The following is a 19,487-nucleotide window of genomic DNA, read 5'->3' on the forward strand; positions in this document are numbered from 1 at the left end:
CTATTTACAATATGACAAACACCGAGTCTACGCTATGCAGTATTACACATGTCTATCAAATAAAAAAAGAAAAGAAAAGAAAAAGAAAAGAAAACAGGGGTATCGCTTCAAAGAAAAACACATGATACGCTCGCTCATTGACTAAGTGCCGGCCCAATGCTTTCCAAATAATCACATCTATTCTTCAGGTGTTCGTTTTCGACTATCATCCTCGTCGCATTCGTCTGGAAGTACAGTCTGTTTACACCTCCCGACGAGCCGTCTGGTGAACTCGTTTGCCACTTGGGACTGTCAGTTGTTCGGTATTTATTTGGGTCAAACGACCGGATGAAACTTGTCCAGTAGCCCTGCACGACAGGAACGATGGGACTATTCGCGGGCCTGAGGTATGTAGTTGCTGGCTTCCGACCAAGGTATGAGGGACCAAATATGGCATTTAGTTCAATCGTATGGGAGGCTCCGTAGCCATTGGAAGCGAAGCGGGGGTCTTGGACGTTGTATTCGTAATTCCAGGAGCTGCTTTTGGAATCTTTGCCCATGGTTCTGGATATGTACATTGCAGGGCATATGTAGCGCATTTCTCCGTAGATTTCGCTCAACTGTGTCCAGTGAGCACCGGCACCTCGGAACTGTGTGTCTGGATTCGGGTAAAGCGAGTGAATTTTCTCAAAATGAGTTGGTTTCAGGGCAGGAAATTGTCGCGAAAGCCAACGGTCACCATCCTGTTGAGTTGAGGTGTTGCGAGGGGCAAAAATTGATCCTTCGTTTGCATCACTGCCGAATATCGTTGGAACATCGATTATTTTACCTTTATTGAACAGGTTGTAGAACGAATCCTGGATAAGGTCGCCATCTATAACGGGGCTATAGGAAAAGAGGGGTGGTCCGCTAGAGTCAGGTAGTCCAATCCCGATGTTTTGAGCCTGGAGTTTGTTGACATCAAGTTTTCGAAGACAGGCTAGAGAGTCGTGGTGGGAGTCGCATCCCGTTCGTTTCACTAGTCCGTCATAGAGATACTGGGATTGCTTGTTGGTGAGAGTCGTTCCAAACGAAGGCGATCCAGCTATGGCTCCATGGAACAGGCCATCGTCGCGGCCACCATAGGCTGTCAAAAGATGTGCCACTGATGCCGCGCCAGCGCTGTGGCCTCCTATCACTACGTGGTCTGGATCACCGCCGAACTAAAAAGAACGAATTAGACATTTCCAATTTCGGCTCAGAATTGGGGGGTTAACTCACCTTTGAAATATATTTTTGGACCCATTGCAGCGCCTTCAGCTGGTCCTTCAGCCCATTGTTTAAACTGCCGCCTTTTTGTATCTCCTCCCCTGGCAAAAATCCATACAACGACACACGGTAGGTAAAAGTGACGACTACCATATTTTGCTCTGAGGCTGTTATTAGGCCAGTACCGTTGAGGAACGGATCACTGTTTAGGTTGAACCCGCCTCCCAGAATAAAGAAGAACACAGGTAGCTTCGAATCGGGGCCCGCGCTTGTTGGCGCAAAAACATTCAGGCGCAAACAATCCTCAGACGTCCTAGGGCCACTTTTGGTGCCGGTAGAAATGCAATGTGGTCCGCGCTATAAGAAGAGGATTAGATATCTCATTCATACACCCATATATATGTACGCGACAAAGTACGACAGTGTCAATTATGCTGCGCAGTGTATATACACTTACATCGTTTGCCCGCTGAATTCCTGCTTCCTTCTTGGGGTCCTGCGGAGCAGCAAATCGCAACTGTCCTACTGGCGGCGCAGCATAGCGAATTCCAAGCCAACTTGTAACATCATGGCCCCCTGGAGTACCCATATATTTCGCATAGTCAAGTTCGACAACAGGGCCATGAGCATTACCATGACCGTGCGTAGGCTTTGCCGAACCCCTGCGATCCAATACCAGCACAAGCGTCACTATGAGGGTGGTTATCAATACCGCCATAACGCCGATAATTATGATAATAAGCCTTTTCCTGGATCGGCTCGGACTTGGCTGGATTTCTGGCTCGGACTTGTCCATTGGGAACTTGCTGAGAGGGACCAGGTTGGTTGAGGGAGTGGGAGAAGGGGCGAATATTGATGAATCCGGAGAGTCAGGGCGAGGGAGAATAGGGGTGGTAGGCGGTAATATACTTGTGTGGGAAGCCATCTTGTGAAGTTGTCGTAGTCACTCTTGGGCGATCAGCCGTTGTGCTGAGTCAGTGTTTCGCAGTTGCTGGATTATCAACTCAGGAGTCCGTCAATGGAGAACTCGCGCGCGACAAGTAGATCGAAGCTGCATGAAGCTGACTATGATAATATGAAATCTCGGAGGCACGATAACGTCTTTGTCATGCAGCATTCATCAAATTAGCTGATTGAATGGCCATGCGATGAGATGACATTCTTCTAAATGATTAGAAATGGCAAGCTTGTAAACGAGTGTCAGTTCGATATTCCAAGCTCCTTTGTATGTGTCGGAGATGCGCTGCGCTTGAACGAGAGTACGGAGTAAACAAAACGAATAGGAGTCGTTGATCAGTTCTAACCAATCCACTCTATCAACGATGGTAGAAAGGGCAAATAATGAGAGAGAGGGAAGAGAAGAGAGAGAGAGAGAGAGAGCCCTAAGACGGAGCCTCTGCCGGGGCAATCGGGGGGATTTATTAAGCCTGCATCGTGTGTATGCTTATATTTTAGGCTGCAAACGCCCCAAATTAGAAACGGCAGATGAAACCAAAAAGTGGTTAGATCTAGAGAGAACGGCCAGCCTCAGGCTAACTGCCGCAAGGGCAAATCGCGGCTTAGGTGACGTGGACCGGCCACAATGGAAATGAAAGCGTGCTAAGGACAACCATCCGTGCAACAGTCCGCCCAACTGGAGAGTGTGCTGCAAGGAGACACGGAGTTTTCAATCGGGCTTTTCACAGCCAACTCTAACTTCGAGCTAGCCTGGACTATTCGTTGGGTTGGGGTTCATTTAGGGGGCCGGCGTAAGCAGCCGCGGTGCCACCTGGGTCGATTGCACCCATGTAACTGGCTGAAGGCCCGTCTGAGAGTCAAGTCAAACCATCGTGCTGCGGAAAAATTAGCCTCCAGGGAGTGTGTACGTGAATATGGGGCCCATCACAGCGAGAGCTGCGATGAGATGAATCAAGCTTAACCCATGTCGAGCGAACTTTAGCGAAAAGCTTGAGTAGTCGGGCCGGGCTGGATCGAGCTTCATGACCATGGGTTGGGGATCCTTCCATTGGCTGCCGCTCGTGACTAAGGGTGGCTTCGCATGCATAATATATAGAAAGCCGCGTAGGGGGCTGTGGTGACGCTGCCTCTCCCCGGGGTGCGGAGTATGGTTTCTCATGCCGCCAGTAGTCAGACTGATGAAGCAACAGGTGAGTAAGTTAGTGACGCGGCTTAACCTCTTTGTCGTGCAACCGAGTATCCTAGATTCACGGAGCACACACGGGGTAAGGAGTACATGACGGTAGACACTCGGTCCCATCTCGACTGCTCCCGTACCCTGAGGGAATAGTTCACTTTTGCCTCTCCCTGCGTTGTTATCTCTTCGACGACGATCCTTCGTCTTCGTTTCTCGCTTTGCTATCGGCCCAATGAAACGCCAGGGCCAGAATCGAACTCCCCCGCGAAACGCTATCCATGGCGGCTAATATTTTCTAGCGACAGTAGGCCGCTCCCGACGCCTCATGCTGACCTATAAGGCAGCCATTCAGCGCTTCCTAGACAATATTCTATGCGGAGTATGGAACCATCCCTAGGTTCAACGGTTTGAGTTGATTGCATGTAAAGTCACTGAGGCTCTGGATAGTCACTTCACATGCTTCCGTAGCGACTAGTCTCGCTCCCTGAAATAAGCCTACGTAAGTATGCAGGGAAAGGCTATTCATAGCTTCACCCTGGATCATTAGTCCACGTACCCCTGCTGTAGGCTTATGTTGTTGAGGCTGTCCCACCATATCGGAGGGTGAACGGAGAAGAAGACCGGATCGTCGAGCGCTCTCCCTTGTTCGCTCTCGTGTGTCAAGACAAGCCTGTGGCGTAGTTGATCTAAGAGGGGAACATGATCCCTGGTCTGCTGGGCCCCGGGGTCATCCAACAGCGACGAGAGAGAAAAGCTTAACACCCCTGACTTTGCCAAAAGCTCCAGCTTAGGCCCAGCTAGGCCAAAGGCATGATGGATGCTAGATCGGTCTACTCACAGCTCACGCCCTTCCGCCATGGCACAGTTTTGTGTTGGTGAGCCCTCGGCCTGGGCGGAAGTACAGAGTACTCCCGACGGGCCGCAGAGTTTGCCAACTGCCTTTTAACCGTCTTCAGCTATGTGTTATCCCAACATTTAACCAGCCGGCTCACGATCGGACAAAACACACTTATGTCGACAGACTATAAATATGGAGTGTTCTCCGTCGTCTAACAATCCAACATCTAGCCAGGGTTAGGTTGCATGTCCACAGCCCCGTGCCTTGGGCCTCCGCTGCAGGCCACTTTTGTCATAGGATGTCTTGCCATAGCTCTTCTGTTGTCCTTCATTTTTACTCCAAGGGTTCACTCTGGGCCTAAAACGGGGCGTCCAGTGTGAGATTGAGTCACGTTCAACTGTTCGTTTATCGACTGTGATAACTGGTCCCACTGTTGAACGGAAGATCCTGCGATGCTAGGGTGAATGTCTAGAAAGTACCCGAGACATTTTGAGAAAATAATTTCAGCTTTCGAAAGCGGAAGACGGGCCAAGGCGGAATGCCCGAGTTGAGAGAACGGCGAGCCCCGGATCAATGGAAGAGTAAAGGCAGTGATCGGGCCACTTATACTGGCCTAATAAGCGAATATGTAAGAGGTGAGTTGCTAGCGCCCAGCATGTCGTGATTAGTTTCAGAAGTTCCACGTTTAGCTGCAACCACGATCGCCCAGCCGCTAACACAAACTGCCACAGTCAAATCACGAAGTGCATCATGAGATCTCATCTTCTGTACTCCGTAGATGGCGCTAGAAGTTCACGTAGGATCATTATATGTAGTGCCGCTATTCCTTCAAATTTCCAGTCACCAAGGTGGATCGGATGATTTGCTGCAGACGTCGCAGTCATACGTTTTTGACTCCGACCGAATAACTTAAAGAATAAATCGCCGAAAGACCACCATCAAGCACGAAAAGTACCCTATTCTTCTTCCAGGCTCATCTGTTCTGACCGCCTATTCCTTACCGAGTTGTCGCTCCTAGCGAAAGGCTGCCTCTCGTCGGGATTTGCCAAACTCGTGGCATCTGGACATACATACAAATATGTATACATTCGTAGACATCGTGAGTCTTCATTGGCCTATGGAATATCGAATGGTTAATTCAAGAGTTGTGTAGCGACCCTAAATGATTAACGAAGCTCGAACCATCGCCTATTCGCCATGATTAGTGGTTTTCAGGGAGCTGTGGCTTAAAATATGAGAAAGTCCAAAGTCAATGGGAGACGAAGGATTCTAGAGCCTGCCTGCGAGTCAGTAACTAGAGCGGTAGCACGCCAAGAATTTGTCGCCTTCGCTCGACCCCCGTGATGTGCGAGACGGCTGATTTAATGGTGTAATTCCGCCTTGAGTACTCCGAGGCGCATTTCTACCTTCTCAAATCCGGTAAAACAGCTATCGACAACTATCGCAGAGACTCATCGAGTTAATTTATGAACCGTGATAGGCGATAACCCGTAGTACCGAATAAGTAGTTAGCGACATTAGAATTTTCTAGGAAGGTTGAAACTTGGATTTGTGGTAGTCGAGCCAGAGCTTTCGCGTGAGTTCTGCATGTACAGTGTTCTAGGAGCTAAAAGGCGGCGGCAGGTTGCGTAACGACAGCGTGTAGTGCAGAGTACTATGACTATGCAAAGGTCACACTCATTTCGACCTCATTGGCATTTTCGATAGGGTTTTGACACGGCAGATGCAGCATGTTCGACATGTTCGTACGCGAGATAGGATACCACGTGTAACGCCTCTTCCAGCCAATAGTACTCGAAAGAGGGCAAAGAGCCTGTGCCGGTACCATTTTAGATAGTATAGATATGATCAATTGAATATGATATGAAGAATAACGTATAGTGATATGACGTATGAGGCGGCGGACCCATCAATAAGGTCAGAGTATTCTGCATAGAATGGTGTGCCTCCCGCAATTAAGTCGGAGTATAAGTGGTTCGCTGTCACCTTTTATCAGCGTGACTTGCAACTGGCGTCATCTCCCCTTATCAGTAGCTGTTATTGAGCCGCGGGCAGGTCGCACCGGAGAGCCTATTGAGCTAGCATAGGTATCATCTGTCGTGTCGGGTCAACAAGAGGTTCCCGCACTCACCAGTGGCGAGGAATTTGAGGCCGAGGAGAGGTGTATATCTCAATTCTCCCGTCTGTTCCACTGAAGCCGGAGAGGTAACGCGGAAGTGTCAGCGTGTATCTGTATAGTATACAACTGGTATAACGGGGTATCCTGGAGTTGTAATGAGTACGGCAGGCCATGGTAGCACAGCTGAGCGTCGTCTACCAGGCCTCACCCGTCTCCCTTCGCGTGGACGCACTTCCACTCCTGCATGTCGTGAGGTTGATTGGAGGTGAAAGAGAATCAAGAAGCAAGAAGTCATGCCTAAACGGTCAGTGCTTATATAATACAAGGTCACGAGGGGAGGTTGCCGATCATCCAGGAACCTTCCTCTTCCGGACAAGAATATTACATAATACGAGGTCCGGTCTTTGCCGAGGTCTTCGCGTCTTGGCGTCCCTTTCCCCGGGTTTTTCTCTTCTATCAACAACCTTGGGAGAAGTTATACAAGTTATCGTGCGAGAGGAGCGACATCAATTGCATCTTCTGCTTGCTCTGCTTTATATTCCTTGTTGCAACAGGACGAGACACGAACGGCGACTGTTACGGTGGCACAGGCAGGCAGTTCTATAGTTCCTGCAGCGAAGTTACACGGCTACGGACAATTAGAACCTCTGTAAAGCGGGGGGTTGCGGTGCGAAACGGAGTAAGCATCCCGTCCAAGAGAAGAGCTTAGCTGATGCTTAACAGGGCCCGGCTTTGGCATATCTCGAAGCGAGATGCATCAATCATGGCATTTAATATCAAAAGAAGCTTGAATCCCAGCTCTTGGTGCGTGCTCGCAGGGCATCCCGGGCCTCTTATAAAGCTCTGCCGGCCTTAGTGCAACGATAGGAGCGACTTTGCCATCGCAATAGAATTCTGGAACCCTGCGACAATTGACTTGGCACTTGCCTATTGAGGTTGGTCCGGCCGATCATTTAATTTCGTCATGGATTAAATGGCATTTTAGCTGTCAAAATGCGAGTTTGGCCCTGGAGACCGTTGCTAGCAGTACAGACAAAAAAACAAGGATACTCCGTACAAAGGAAGCCATACGAGCCTGGAAGCTTGGAGAAGGCTTCCATTGTATGCGGGGTCGATCCGGCCACCGGGACGGTATAAAGGACAACGAAATCCCGCTTCCCGTCCTCCTGGATCGATTTTTCCCTCCCTCCTGTTGCAGTGATCAGGCGGTGGTTCATACAATTGCCATTACCGATCAGTCAGTATGTTGTTCGTTAGCACTGCTGCGGCTGCTCTGAGCAGTGTCTTGCTTATCCAGCCTGCACTTGCTGCACCAAACGGTCTGCCGTCCAACAGCGAGTCTAGACATGGCCACAAAGACCCCTTCGCGGTGCTCGACCCTCAGAATTGGGTCAATCCCGACAATATGACCTGGGCCGACTTCAAGGCTCCTCCAGGGACGAAGTGGAATGACCCATCGCGAAAGGGCTCCATGCGCAACTTCAACATTGCCCTCGTGAACGTCGACTATCCTGATAAGCCATTCACCATTACAATGGCTCCGGAGACCGATGTCTTCAAGAACCCGCAAAAGGGCTCGCCCAATGTCACACGAGACGCCGTGCCTACGTTCTACCGTGATTTCCTTAACAAGCCTGGAAAGCTCAATCGCGGCCACACCCTTCACGAGTACTGGATGGAAGACTCGAACGGCCGTTTCGGTGTCGACCTGACCACCTTTGGTGTTTACAAGATGCCCAAGAAGTCTTATCAGTACGGTATTGGCGAGGAGATGAACAAGGGTGCGTGCCCAATTGGAGAAACCTGCTACTATGAAATTCGTGACGACGCTCTCGGCGCCTGGCGCAAGGACATTGGTGAAGACAAGGCCAAGACCTACGAGCTTGTTTTTATCCTGTCTGCTGGCCAGGACGAATCCTCGACGTGGCAGGAATTCGGCGAGATCATGTTCCAGAACAAGGAAGATGTCACCGCTGCGTTTGGCCCTCCACCAGGTAACGGAACTGGTAACATGACTCTGCCCAACTATGCCAACACCCGATATGTCGAATGGACTTCTTGGGCCTCTGCATCTGCCATCTGGCCAAATGCTGGTGACGGTTCGTCCACCCAGGCTGAGAGCTCTGGAATGGGTACCTTTGCCCACGAGCTCAGCCATCTCCTTAATGTCGGAGATAACTACAACAACCCCTACGGCAAGCCCCTCCGCCGTTCTTTCACTGGCCCATGGTCCATGATGTCTCGGGGTTCTTTCAACGGACCAGGAGGCCCACACACCCGCTGGCAAGTTCCCCCACTCCAGGGTGGTTCCATGGGATCGCAGCACACTCTCCATGACAAACTGAGACTCGGATTAACCACCCAGGAGAGCGCTCTTAGCTTGTCCCGCGAAGCATTGGCCAGCTCCGGTCTCGCTGTCGCCCGTATCACTGCCCGTGTCATTTCCCCAGGAAAGGGAGACCTGATCGGTATCCGTGTTGCCATGAATGCCGATAACGCTCCTAAATGTGATATCAAGACCGACCCTTACTGCGATGGCAACGGCTACAACAACTACAACGTTGAAGTCATCGACCGCATGGGCACCGATTCCTTCTGCCCCGACGCCGGTGTCATGCTCAGCAAGACCAGGGACAAGGCCTTCTCCAACTACCAATGGACCATCGACGCCAACCCCCAGGACATCAAGCAGGTCGACTTCCACCGACCAGACGGCACCCCTGCCATGATCTCCATTGGCGACTACCGCCAGTTGGCCGACGCCCTGTTCCATGCTGGTACCCGCTCCGGAAGTCAGTACGAGTACATCGACAAGGCCAACAAGCTCCAGTTCTACATCGTTGACCCCCACCGCGATGACAAGGGAGTCCTTTCCTACACCATTGCCGTCCGTTCCCTCGGCGGCAAGGACCCACACAAGCGTGGGGTCACCCTTGACAAGGTTGGAAAGGTCTCTTCCAGCAGCTTCAGCAAGCCAACCGACAAGGGCGTGACCTGCTCCTTCACCCTCCACAACACTGGCACCTACAACCCGGCTGCCGGCAAGGTCAAGCATCCTCAGGACGTCACCGCCTACCTCAAGTCCGATGTCTACCGCCTCAAGGCCAGCGTTGAAGGCCGCGGCTGGAGAGTCGAGGTGCCAAACGCCCTTGCTACCGCCGAGTTTGGCAAGACTGTCACCGTCTCTGTTGCCGTTGGTGCTGATCAGTCTGCCCAGGGCAATGCCAAGGTTACTCTCACTGCCACCTCGGAGGCCGACCCTTCGAAGTTCGCCACGGCCGAGTGCAAGGTGAACAAGTCCCATAACTAGATGGGCATTTTCTTCAGCGAGTGCTTCAACCCTTCTTCGATCTACCATGTGTTATCAGCCTTTGGCTTGTATATATGTGATAATCATGGCCATTTAGAATTGAACATAGTCTATCTTGACACCTCTCTATTGCAAGTCCTAAGCACCTAGTCTCCTGTAGATTGTAGGAGAAGGCTCCGTATATAGTAGGGAAGAGGTTTCTACCTGCTTCGGCAAGATAGAGATTATATAATAGGTTATTCAGCATTCTCGGATAAATGATTCTCCGCCTTGGCATCTCACACGTGTCACGTCATGGGCCATCCATTTTGGGAAGGCGGTCAGCCCGCGTTGTTTTATTTGTTTATCATTTCAAATCAACTTTGGACGTCGAGCTTCATTTTTGCATCATATCCAGCTGTATTCACGCCGCCGATGCGACCTGATATTCGCCGCCATCTTCGAATCCGGGCCTCTCTGTCGGCTTTGCCTTGCTGCCAGGGCCTGAGTTTTCCCTGTTTTTAAATTAGTGGGCTTCTTTTTGGGCCAGACCGCGTTAAAGATACATCAACCATCCTTGCTATGATCTTATACTTTACCACGAAACTAGAACTTTCAACCTCGAGCGATTACCTGCATTTCTTCCAGCCTACTATTCTTACTCTCTAAGCCGATCCCGACCTTCTCCCCGCAGTTCATCCTATTCATGCATTCGTCGGGCAGCGGGGGAAATTCTGACCTCTTATTATCATTATTGGCATTTCGCCTCTCCATGAAATAATGGGAGAAGCTATAGAGGCCCAAGACCGAGCCCAAGACCGAGCCCGAGCCCAAGCTCAGAAACGGTCCTCCTCGCAGGCATCAACCTCGTCGAGACGGAGTCAGAAAGCAAAGACTGTCCGGTCGAAACCCCTCAAACGTCTAAGCACTTGCTCGTCGACACATACGGCCACCGATCTCACCTCTTTTCCATCTCTATCCCCAGATCGATCGCCGGAAGGGTTTTTCGGCGAACCGGCGTTGAACCATGCTCTGAGCCGGGCGTTGTTGGTCGAAGAAGGTGATAAAGGGCTGGATGGCGAACGTGGGCGGAAGGCAACTCTTGAGGGCCTCACCACAACCTTGCCTCAGCTCTCCGGTAGAGCTGCCCTATTCAGTGACTCTGCACCCTCCCAGGATGTCCCCGGGTCCCTACACCTAGCGAACGATGACCATATTGAACGCCTAATCGCCCGGACGGGAGCTGTGCGGTTGATACGGCAGTTTGCCCGTGACCTGGCGTTGCGTGATGCGGAGGTATCTGCACTACGGTTGCGTGCTGATGACCGGGAGCGAGAGCTGAAGAAGATGCTCCGTGAAGTTGAAGTGTCGAATCATGATATTGAGCGGCGACTCTATATGTTGGAAAACCCACCGGATAGCTCCCTAGATACCTCAAAGGCCGACTCGGCCGACTTTTCTTCCGGGCAGAGAAGCCTGACCTCCTCTATTGACGATATGATGAATCAGGCGATGTTGGAAACTGTTGGGCCCCAGAAGGGTGATATTGAAGCCACTATCAGGCCTCATCGAACTGATAGTGACCCTAGGTCCGGTAACTCGAGTGCCGGGTCGTCCAAGAAGCCCTCTACAGCTACTGGACGTGGATGGCAAGACTATATATGGGGTACCTCGACAGTGAGCCGGAGACCTAGCAGAGCCAACAGTATGAGAAGCGATGCAGGGGATGGACCTCGCATCCAAGCATCAAATCGACGGAAAGCTCTTGATGGACAGTTATTCCAGCCTCCGGGGCCAACACCAGATACATCAGGTCTTGGAATCGATGGTACGCCAGCATACAAGTCTGGCGACGGTGACGACCGAAGCATCATTTCGCAACGCTCTTCCAACTCGGTAGCTTCATGGACTGTTAAACTATTTGCCGGAAAGGGGAAGGATGGACAGGATGGCGCCCGCAGTCGCGCGTCGTCAAGGAACCCCGATGCTAGAAACAGGAACCAATCACCTGCGCCACGGCCGCCGAAGGCTGCTGGATCTGCTTTGGCTGCTTTGACACGGATAAATGGTTCGACTGGCGTACAGCAATTGTCTGGCCGCTCATCTAGCTCATCAACTATGCGCGGCTCGACTATGAATAACACCTCAAAACCACGCCGCTTGCGGGTTTCAAGTACCACCTCTGGCGCAGGGACTCCGGGAAGTGCACACCCTGACAGTGAGGCAACTAACCTGGGGCCCGTTGAGATGGATGCAATCTTACCAATGGAATCCCGCCCTCCCACTCTTGCCCATATCTATGGAGAGTATAACCCAGGCGACCTGCTTACTGACAGGTTTGGCTTTATCTATGATCAAAGGAGAAACCGACGCCAAAGGGAAGTGAATGCGGGCCGTCCAACGGAGGAAACCTCAAGCGCTACAAATGCAGCTGGATCTGCGAATGTAGATAACAACGGTAACACCGCAACACCTGCGCCCGGTGATGATCTAGAGGGTAGTGCTGCTGGGCTCAGGAGATGGCAAGATTATTTAAAGACTGCAACGAAACCCACAGAATTACTCTCGCATACACCTGCTGCAGGGCCTGTTGTTTCTGTCGAACAAGGCACCCAACCCAAACCTCGTATATCATCGATTGCAGTTGGGAAAAGTGGCGCGGTATCTGTGGTAAATAACTCTGCACAACCATCCGCGTTCACGTCGGCTGTCATCTCGAACCACGCCGAGTTTGCGGGGACAGAGCCTAGGCCCCGTGAAGCATCAACTTCTGAACAGCAGCCAGTGAAGTTATTGCTACAGCGATTGACGGAATTACATGACGCTTCCCAGCAGGATCGAACTGTGAAATGGAATGAATTCATGCGAAAGGTCCGCGCGGAACGACGGAAAGAAGGCGAAGCTACCGCAGCGTTAACGCTTCCCGACCGCTCCAAGCCTTCTCGCGATATGCCTGAAGTAGCTCTAGCAGATGGAGAGGTCATTGGCATTGCAGGTCTTGGAAATAAGGGGAAAATCGGCCGTGCTAAATGGAGAGAGTTTAGAAATCTCGTGCTAGGCGGTATTCCGGTTGCATACCGTGCTAAGGTCTGGTCCGAATGTAGCGGTGCCTCCGCTCTCCGTGTGCCAGGATACTATGATGACCTTGTCAATGGGCATATAACTACCCAGGCAGACCCAGGCGCTACTGCCCAGATTGGCATGGACATCCATCGTACCCTAACTGATAATATTTTCTTCCGAAAAGGACCTGGGGTAGCAAAACTGAACGAAGTACTTCTTGCTTACTCTCGCCGGAATCCAGAAGTTGGATACTGTCAGGGCATGAACCTGATTGCCGGGTCACTCCTGCTAATCCTACCCACAGCAGAAGACGCATTTTGGGTCTTGGCTTCAATCATTGAAAATATCCTTCCACCTCATTACTATGACCATGGTCTTGTTGCATCTCGAGCGGACCAGCAGGTTTTGTGTCAGTATGTCTCAGAGGTGTTACCAAACCTATGGGCACATTTTGAAGATCTGGGTATTGAGCTTGAAGCCTTGACATTCCAGTGGTTCCTCTCAATCTTTACCGACTGCTTGTCTGCCGAAGCACTTTACCGCGTATGGGACGTTGTCTTCTGTCTCAGTGCGCCCGCTACTTTCTCTTCCAATGCCCCCGCGTCAACCCAGGAGCCTGCCGAGGCCGCATCAGGCGTATCCTCTACCAAAACTGCTCCAGCCCCAGCATCGAAGCAAGCCACTCCGCTCTCCACTGTTGACAAAGATGTCACTAGTACCAATAGTGATGGAGGCGGAAGCACTTTCTTCTTCCAAGTTGCGCTAGCATTGCTGAAACTCAACGAGCAACAGCTCTTAACTACTTGCTCAACCCCAGCTGCGATTTATTCATATCTTAACCATCAGATGACGAACCATGCGATTAGTATCGATGGACTAATTCAGGCTAGCGAGGCGTTACGGAATGTTGTCAAGAGAGAGGATGTCCTAGCAAGGCGATCAGCTGCGATTGAGGCGATGGGCATGCCTTTCAATACATCCCATGTGCCAAAGTAAGGACTTTCATATAAACACCCTAGAGGCGTGTTTTCATAAGCAGTTTCATTCACTAAGATTTCATTTTCTGTCAAGCATTTCCTCTTTATTTTCCTTTTTATAAACATTACAAGTCTCTCTTTATGATTTTTCTCTCGTTAGCATTGAGATACCCACTCCTTTCCCTTCTAAGCTCGTCTTTCCTTTAGGTGGTCATACCAGCGAACAATTTCAGCATCTTATCTGGTTCATTTCTGCAGTTCGTTTTCCTTCGTTCCAAGTTTGTCTTCCTCTGCCTAGGCCATTTAATATTGTCTTTTAGATATCCTGTATATAAACCGACGCCGGTGCATCTTACTTTCCTTGTCAATGTGTTATTTACATACATCTATGCCGCTTAGATGTTATACGGAAGAGAAAGCCAATACGATTATCGAGAGTGGAACATACATAATTTAAACGAATCAACCACCCTTTCGGGTCTCATGGTTCCCAATAATTTTCATATTGTGTTAAACCAAATCCGTAGATGCAATTACTATGTTATACAAAGAACTATACAACAGCAAGCTAATATGGCATGTAATATAAGAATGACAACTGGCTAGAAAAAATGTAAATCCATAAGTGATGTGGAAATGGGTCCAATGTATTTTCTACTTTATTGAAATACATATATCATCCCAGCCCTGTCCACGCTCACGGTCATCGCATATGGAGATTCTAAGATTGCTACATCAAGAATAGAATCAAGATGACTTCTTAGTAGCAGTTGCTGCTGTAAACTGATTACGGTGCTCCGTGGTGGACGCGTACTCCCTGTACTCGTAGCACTAGCCTTCTTGTTGGAGGCTGTGCCTGGCCTAGCGGGTGACGAGCCAGAGCTAGGGATCCATTCAGATGTTATCGTTAAAGAGGTTGTCGGATGAGTTGTGTCGTATCTCGGCCGCATTTGGGTCCCATCTGTAACTATGTTTGGGCTACTCACAACAAGCGATGCATCAGGGTGTACGACATCCCAAAAGCGTACATTGCGATCCAAACCAGCGGTTACAAGGAATCCGCATTTGGATCCTTCTGCCGTGCCTTCTAGGTAGTCAATGCCTACAGCAAGCGCAAAGATGGAGTTTCGATCGCCGCTGACGGAATTCCCACCAGCCGCAGTCGGCTCTAGAGCAGCGGAAGCAGGGTGGGTGTTTGTTGCAAAGCGACCCAGCATACCTTCAGGTAGGTCATCATCAACTTTCCACGGCTCATATACTTTCCAACTTGTGTCTGGATTGAGATTTCCTTTTTGCCCAGCGGGAAGTGCCATCTGGTTCACAGTGGCACTGGTTGTCCGATAAACCTCTCTGCATTGCACTTTGTCAATATCCCAGACTAGAATTTCTGAGCCGTTATTTCCACCACCAACGACGCATACCCATCTCCCCCGGCCTTTAGTGGGATGGATGGCGAGACGGCGAATTGGAGTTCCTCCTGGCAACCCCCAAGCTTTCACACGGACACAGAACCGGAGATCCCATAAGTCTAATATTCCATGTGTTGTTCCCACAAGCAGCCAATTGTGCTTTCTATCAAGACAGAAAGTTGTCAAAGTACCATGGCGGATGGGGTTTTGGAGAGTGTAAACCTCAGTCATTGACTTAAGGTCCAATGCGATTATCCGGGATCTATTAGTAGCCATGAGTAAGATTGAGTGTACATCTGTCCGGAAGTGTTCTATCCAGACAGCATGTTCGCCGCTTCCACCTTCAGGCGGTGAAATATGGTACTCTCGAACAAGCTGAGGTTTCCCATAGCGGATAACATCGCGGTGATTCTGGTAGTCAACCCTTACTGCATGGACACTACCATCGGTAGCTGCACTAATAAATGTATATGTATTTTCAACAAATGTCACACACTTTACTTTGGCCCCTGGAGCGTGTCGATGGGTTTGTCGAGACCGTGGGGTCAAGTTCCTTTCTAAACGAGCTGTATCCCAGACCTTCAAAGTACTGTCGTCAGAGGCTGTGACGAAAAAGGCATGATCCGGGGCGGTTGCCACCCGATTGACTGGGCCAGTATGCTCTCCGAACATTGCAACGAGTCCTCCTTGTGGCCTCCAAGGCTTATCAGATGGCTGTCCGCTTGGGCCATGCAACGGAGAGCGATGAGTTGGCGGATGTATCACTGGCCCAAAATCAAAGAGGTCAGTGGGATAATTTTCGGCAAATATGTTGTCTAATATTCTTAAAATCGTTGGATCATTCCCCTGGTAGGTATGGCTAGCTTTATATCGCGGTCGTAGTGCCTGCGTGCCGTTGTTTTGGGGTTCAGGCGTGGTAGTTCTAGATAACTGCGAAAGATCTCTCTGATGGGGAACGTCAACTTTCCCAAAGGCATTGGCGGCAGATGTAGCAGTTGCAGCATTCGCTTTAGAATTTTCCTGGCGGTTCAGGAGGTTGATGGCACTTGAACGGCGCTTTATGTCACCACTTGGTACGCGTAATGAAGGGGTGCCTGTTCGAACGAGCCCATTTCCATCATTACTCGGCTCCACCACATTTTGGCCGGGGGTATCTGATGGTGAGGCAGGCGACTTAGGTGAACCTGCCTGGCCATTGGGAGATGAGGAAATTGGCGAAGCAGTCGGTGACTCCCGGGCTTGCTTGGTCCTTATCGCAGTAGGGCGTAAACTTGGAGGCATACTAGATTCGCGCTCTCCCTGCATAGGCCGTCTCGCTTGCCTTTGACGATCATCATTACTTGAGTCAATAGCCGTCGAGGCGTCAAGCAATGCGTCGGCAATCGTATGTGGCCGTCGTTCTCCTTGAGCGGGTAAGGGCTTTTTTGGGACAGGTCGCTGCCGACTAACGCCTTGCTTCTTATCAAAAAGCACTGTCTGGGGAGTGATGTCATGTTCACTCAAGGATATGATTTCCGTAAGTGGTGTTATTTTATCGTTATCCTCGTCCTTCTTTTTCCTCATTGCAACCCTCCAAATATATTCTCTGAGTGCAAGGAACTTGAATTCGTTCTCTTGCGTCAGCCCAATATTCCTAAGCCTTGATAACCACTGGTCATCCTCTTCGTTTCGTGGCATGTTGCTCAAAGGTGAAGTACCTCCACGATGTCGCAGCTTAGGAATATTTGACCCGCCCAGCGAAAAGGTTCCGTCTCGAGGAGCCGATTTCCAGAATATCCCTTTATCTACACTAGTTGCCCATCCCACCAGCATGTCGAATACATTCTTGGGCAATGGTTTCTTAAGAGCGTCAAATATCTGGATAGCCGATATGTCCGTTGTATTCGTCTTAAGGAACGGTCTGACAAGGGGACTGACAATACAGTATTTATCAGTGGCGGACAAAAAGGCGGTTGCATCCACGACAAAATTAACTGCTGCTTCTCGTATCCATATACTAGGGTGTATAAAAAATCGCACAGCAATATTGAGTAGATCCCATGTAGTAGGACGCTGGAAGAGGCCAAGCTTCGACATTTCAGCGAGTGATCGTAGAACTCGCTCGACAACAAACTCTTCCGGATCTGTCATGGATTGGACTATTAGAGGGAGAATGAACTCTTCAAGGGAGGTGCTGCCAACATAAGCAGCGACGCCAACAACAGTCTCGAAAAAGGCGCATTTTAGGATCCAATCTTTATCGTTCAGGTAGGTATTAAGATGACTTAATATAACCTCGTTTGCCTTTGGGTTGCCAAAGAAAACACAGAGGCCTGGCACTGAGCCAAGAAACGCACGGCGCACCACAACATCTGGATCGGTCAAGAGTGCTTTTGCATGGGCTTCAAAAAATTCAAGTAAGTCTACTCGTGCAACATCGTAGAGGTTATGGTATGAGATTCCTTCTTCCCAGCCTCGTTCAGAGCCCGATGGTACTAGAGACGTTAATCGGGCGTCAGATCGCAATGCCTGAACCATATCAAGAATTTTGAGGGAAGATTGTGCCAGAGAGGCGATGCAGGAAGCATAGGCCGCCCGGACCATAGGCGTAGGGTTCGAAGACGATGCATTAATGAGATGTTGAAGCCTTGGGAAAATGTATTCAGGAATGACGTAGGCGTTGACGGGTGAAACAACCTTCACCATGGCTAGAAGCTGGGTTAGCGTTCTAACGGCGGAGACTTTAACGTTATCTGCACGATCATTTAGTAGCAAGATAATAAACGGCAGTACTCTGTCTAACTTCGCCTCATCTGGGAGTTTCTCAGCAAATGCAAGTAGTATATCGCAAGCCTTGACTCGGGCAGACGATTTACTTGTATTTCGTAAACTCGAGACGACGAGGGTAAGGAATATGAGGGTCCCATCATCTGTTGCTGAGAGAGGCTTTGCGAGTTGATTCCCAACTTTGGGCAAATCCAACTGTAATGGGAATGGTTGTTGTGTGAGTGCTGGAGATGTTATCTCAGACCCGTCCGATAATATCTGAGGAGAAGCTCCGAGAAAGTAAGATATTTTGTCAAAATCAACAAAAACCCGACTAATTCTTTCGTCTACCTCTTTAAGGTCTAGCGGCGTGGACTCGTCGCGTGCTCGTCCTGGCGATGGTTCTGTTATCAACCCCATATACTGATGGAGGAATCCGTAAAAATACTCCGGAAATGCCTTGCGGCGCCAAAAATTGATGCATTCTTCTGCCGAATATCGCGACTCTGGGTTGAGTTGGATCATATGAAGGATCAACTCTCTGATATCCGGATCTTCGATCTCCATGAGCCGCCCTGTTTGCGGGCTGTACTCTCCTTTTCGATATTTGTAGAGCTGGCTAAGGGTAAAAATGGGAGATTCCAGAAAAAGTTCCGCGATAACGCAACCAGCGCTAAAGACATCCATCGCCCAGTTTACTGAGCGGCTGCCAGGATCCTCTCCGGCTTCTAAAAATCGTTCCGGTGCTAGATAACAAGTTCTCCGTCCAGAGGTGTCGAAATAAAAGGAGAAATCGGCGGGATTGTCCTCTGGAAGAAAGGTTGGCTTAAAAGATGATGAAAAGTCCGATAAATAGAGCCAGTTCCATGATGTTACCAAAACGTTCTCGGTTTTGATATCTCCGTGAAAGACATTCTGCGCATGGCAATCTCGTAGTGCACAGATCAGCTGGAACGTCATCCATTTCTTCTCGATATCTTCCAAAAACGGGCGAGTGCTTTTTGGAGTTAGCACAGGTCAAGCTGATGACGGGCTGGTAACAATAAAAAAAACACAAACCTCATTCGATCATAAAGAGAACTATAGATGTATTGGCGAACGAGATAACCTGCAGTACTGGTTTCCAGGATCCGTTGATATCCAAGCGCATTTGGGACACCCTCCAGCAGCCTCCGTTCGCCTACGTAGCAAGCACAGTTAGATATATGGCACTTCCAAGCGTTTAAGAGAGAGGAGGCTTGACCAGGGCGACATACGCATAATGGCCCTGACATATGGGTCTAGCTTTAGACTTGGGTAGGGTTTCATGATAACTTTGACGAAAGCCAGGCCATCGCGATGTCGGGCACGAATACTTTTCATGAACCTAGCAGTCCCTAAAGATCTCTCATAGGTGAGATCCGCAAGCTCGGGGACATCGATGCCCGCAGAGCCCGCAGACAGCGAGGTGAGTGAGTAGCCTTGACCCATGTTGATCGGCCAGGCATCGCTATAGTCTCATTTGAAGAGGTAAACGAGACCCTGCGTAGATATCACAGCATCTATGGAAGAATATAGCATGCACTGATCTTGGCTGGCTGGAGTATTAGCTTCATTAACAGCTCCAACACTGTATCTTGTTTGCTTCTTCGTCCATCTCAAGCAACCTTGAAGCCCAACGTAATAGCACAGATTATGTAATAAATA

General features: G+C 49.9%; 4 protein-coding genes across 4 annotated transcripts; 2 read left to right on the forward strand and 2 right to left on the reverse strand.

Annotated features, from left to right (window-relative positions):
- Positions 1 to 134: 134 nt before the first annotated feature.
- On the reverse strand, positions 135 to 2,152 carry GIQ15_04919 (triacylglycerol lipase; the record flags this gene model as incomplete). The annotated part of the gene is made up of 3 exons (XM_033552336.1): positions 135 to 1,181; positions 1,240 to 1,584; positions 1,685 to 2,152. The coding sequence occupies 3 exons, from the start codon at positions 2,150 to 2,152 to the stop codon at positions 135 to 137; spliced, it is 1,860 nt and encodes a 619-aa protein (XP_033406066.1).
- Positions 2,153 to 7,561: 5,409 nt separating this feature from the next.
- On the forward strand, positions 7,562 to 9,628 carry GIQ15_04920 (uncharacterized protein; the record flags this gene model as incomplete). The annotated part of the gene is made up of 1 exon (XM_033552337.1): positions 7,562 to 9,628. One exon carries the CDS (start codon positions 7,562 to 7,564, stop codon positions 9,626 to 9,628), a length of 2,067 nt encoding a protein of 688 aa, XP_033406067.1.
- Positions 9,629 to 10,387: 759 nt separating this feature from the next.
- Positions 10,388 to 13,666, forward strand: GIQ15_04921 (small G protein signaling modulator 3; the record flags this gene model as incomplete). Its single annotated transcript, XM_033552338.1, has 1 exon — positions 10,388 to 13,666. One exon carries the CDS (start codon positions 10,388 to 10,390, stop codon positions 13,664 to 13,666), a length of 3,279 nt encoding a protein of 1,092 aa, XP_033406068.1.
- Positions 13,667 to 14,508: 842 nt separating this feature from the next.
- On the reverse strand, positions 14,509 to 19,271 carry GIQ15_04922 (Vps15p; the record flags this gene model as incomplete). Its single annotated transcript, XM_033552339.1, has 4 exons — positions 14,509 to 14,529; positions 14,634 to 18,798; positions 18,861 to 18,981; positions 19,058 to 19,271. 4 exons carry the CDS (start codon positions 19,269 to 19,271, stop codon positions 14,509 to 14,511), a joined length of 4,521 nt encoding a protein of 1,506 aa, XP_033406069.1.
- Between the last annotated feature and the right edge of the window lie 216 nt (positions 19,272 to 19,487).

Source organism: Arthroderma uncinatum (assembly GCF_011692745.1).
Source record: "Arthroderma uncinatum strain CBS 119779 chromosome Unknown scaffold3, whole genome shotgun sequence".
NCBI lineage: Eukaryota > Fungi > Ascomycota > Eurotiomycetes > Onygenales > Arthrodermataceae > Arthroderma > Arthroderma uncinatum.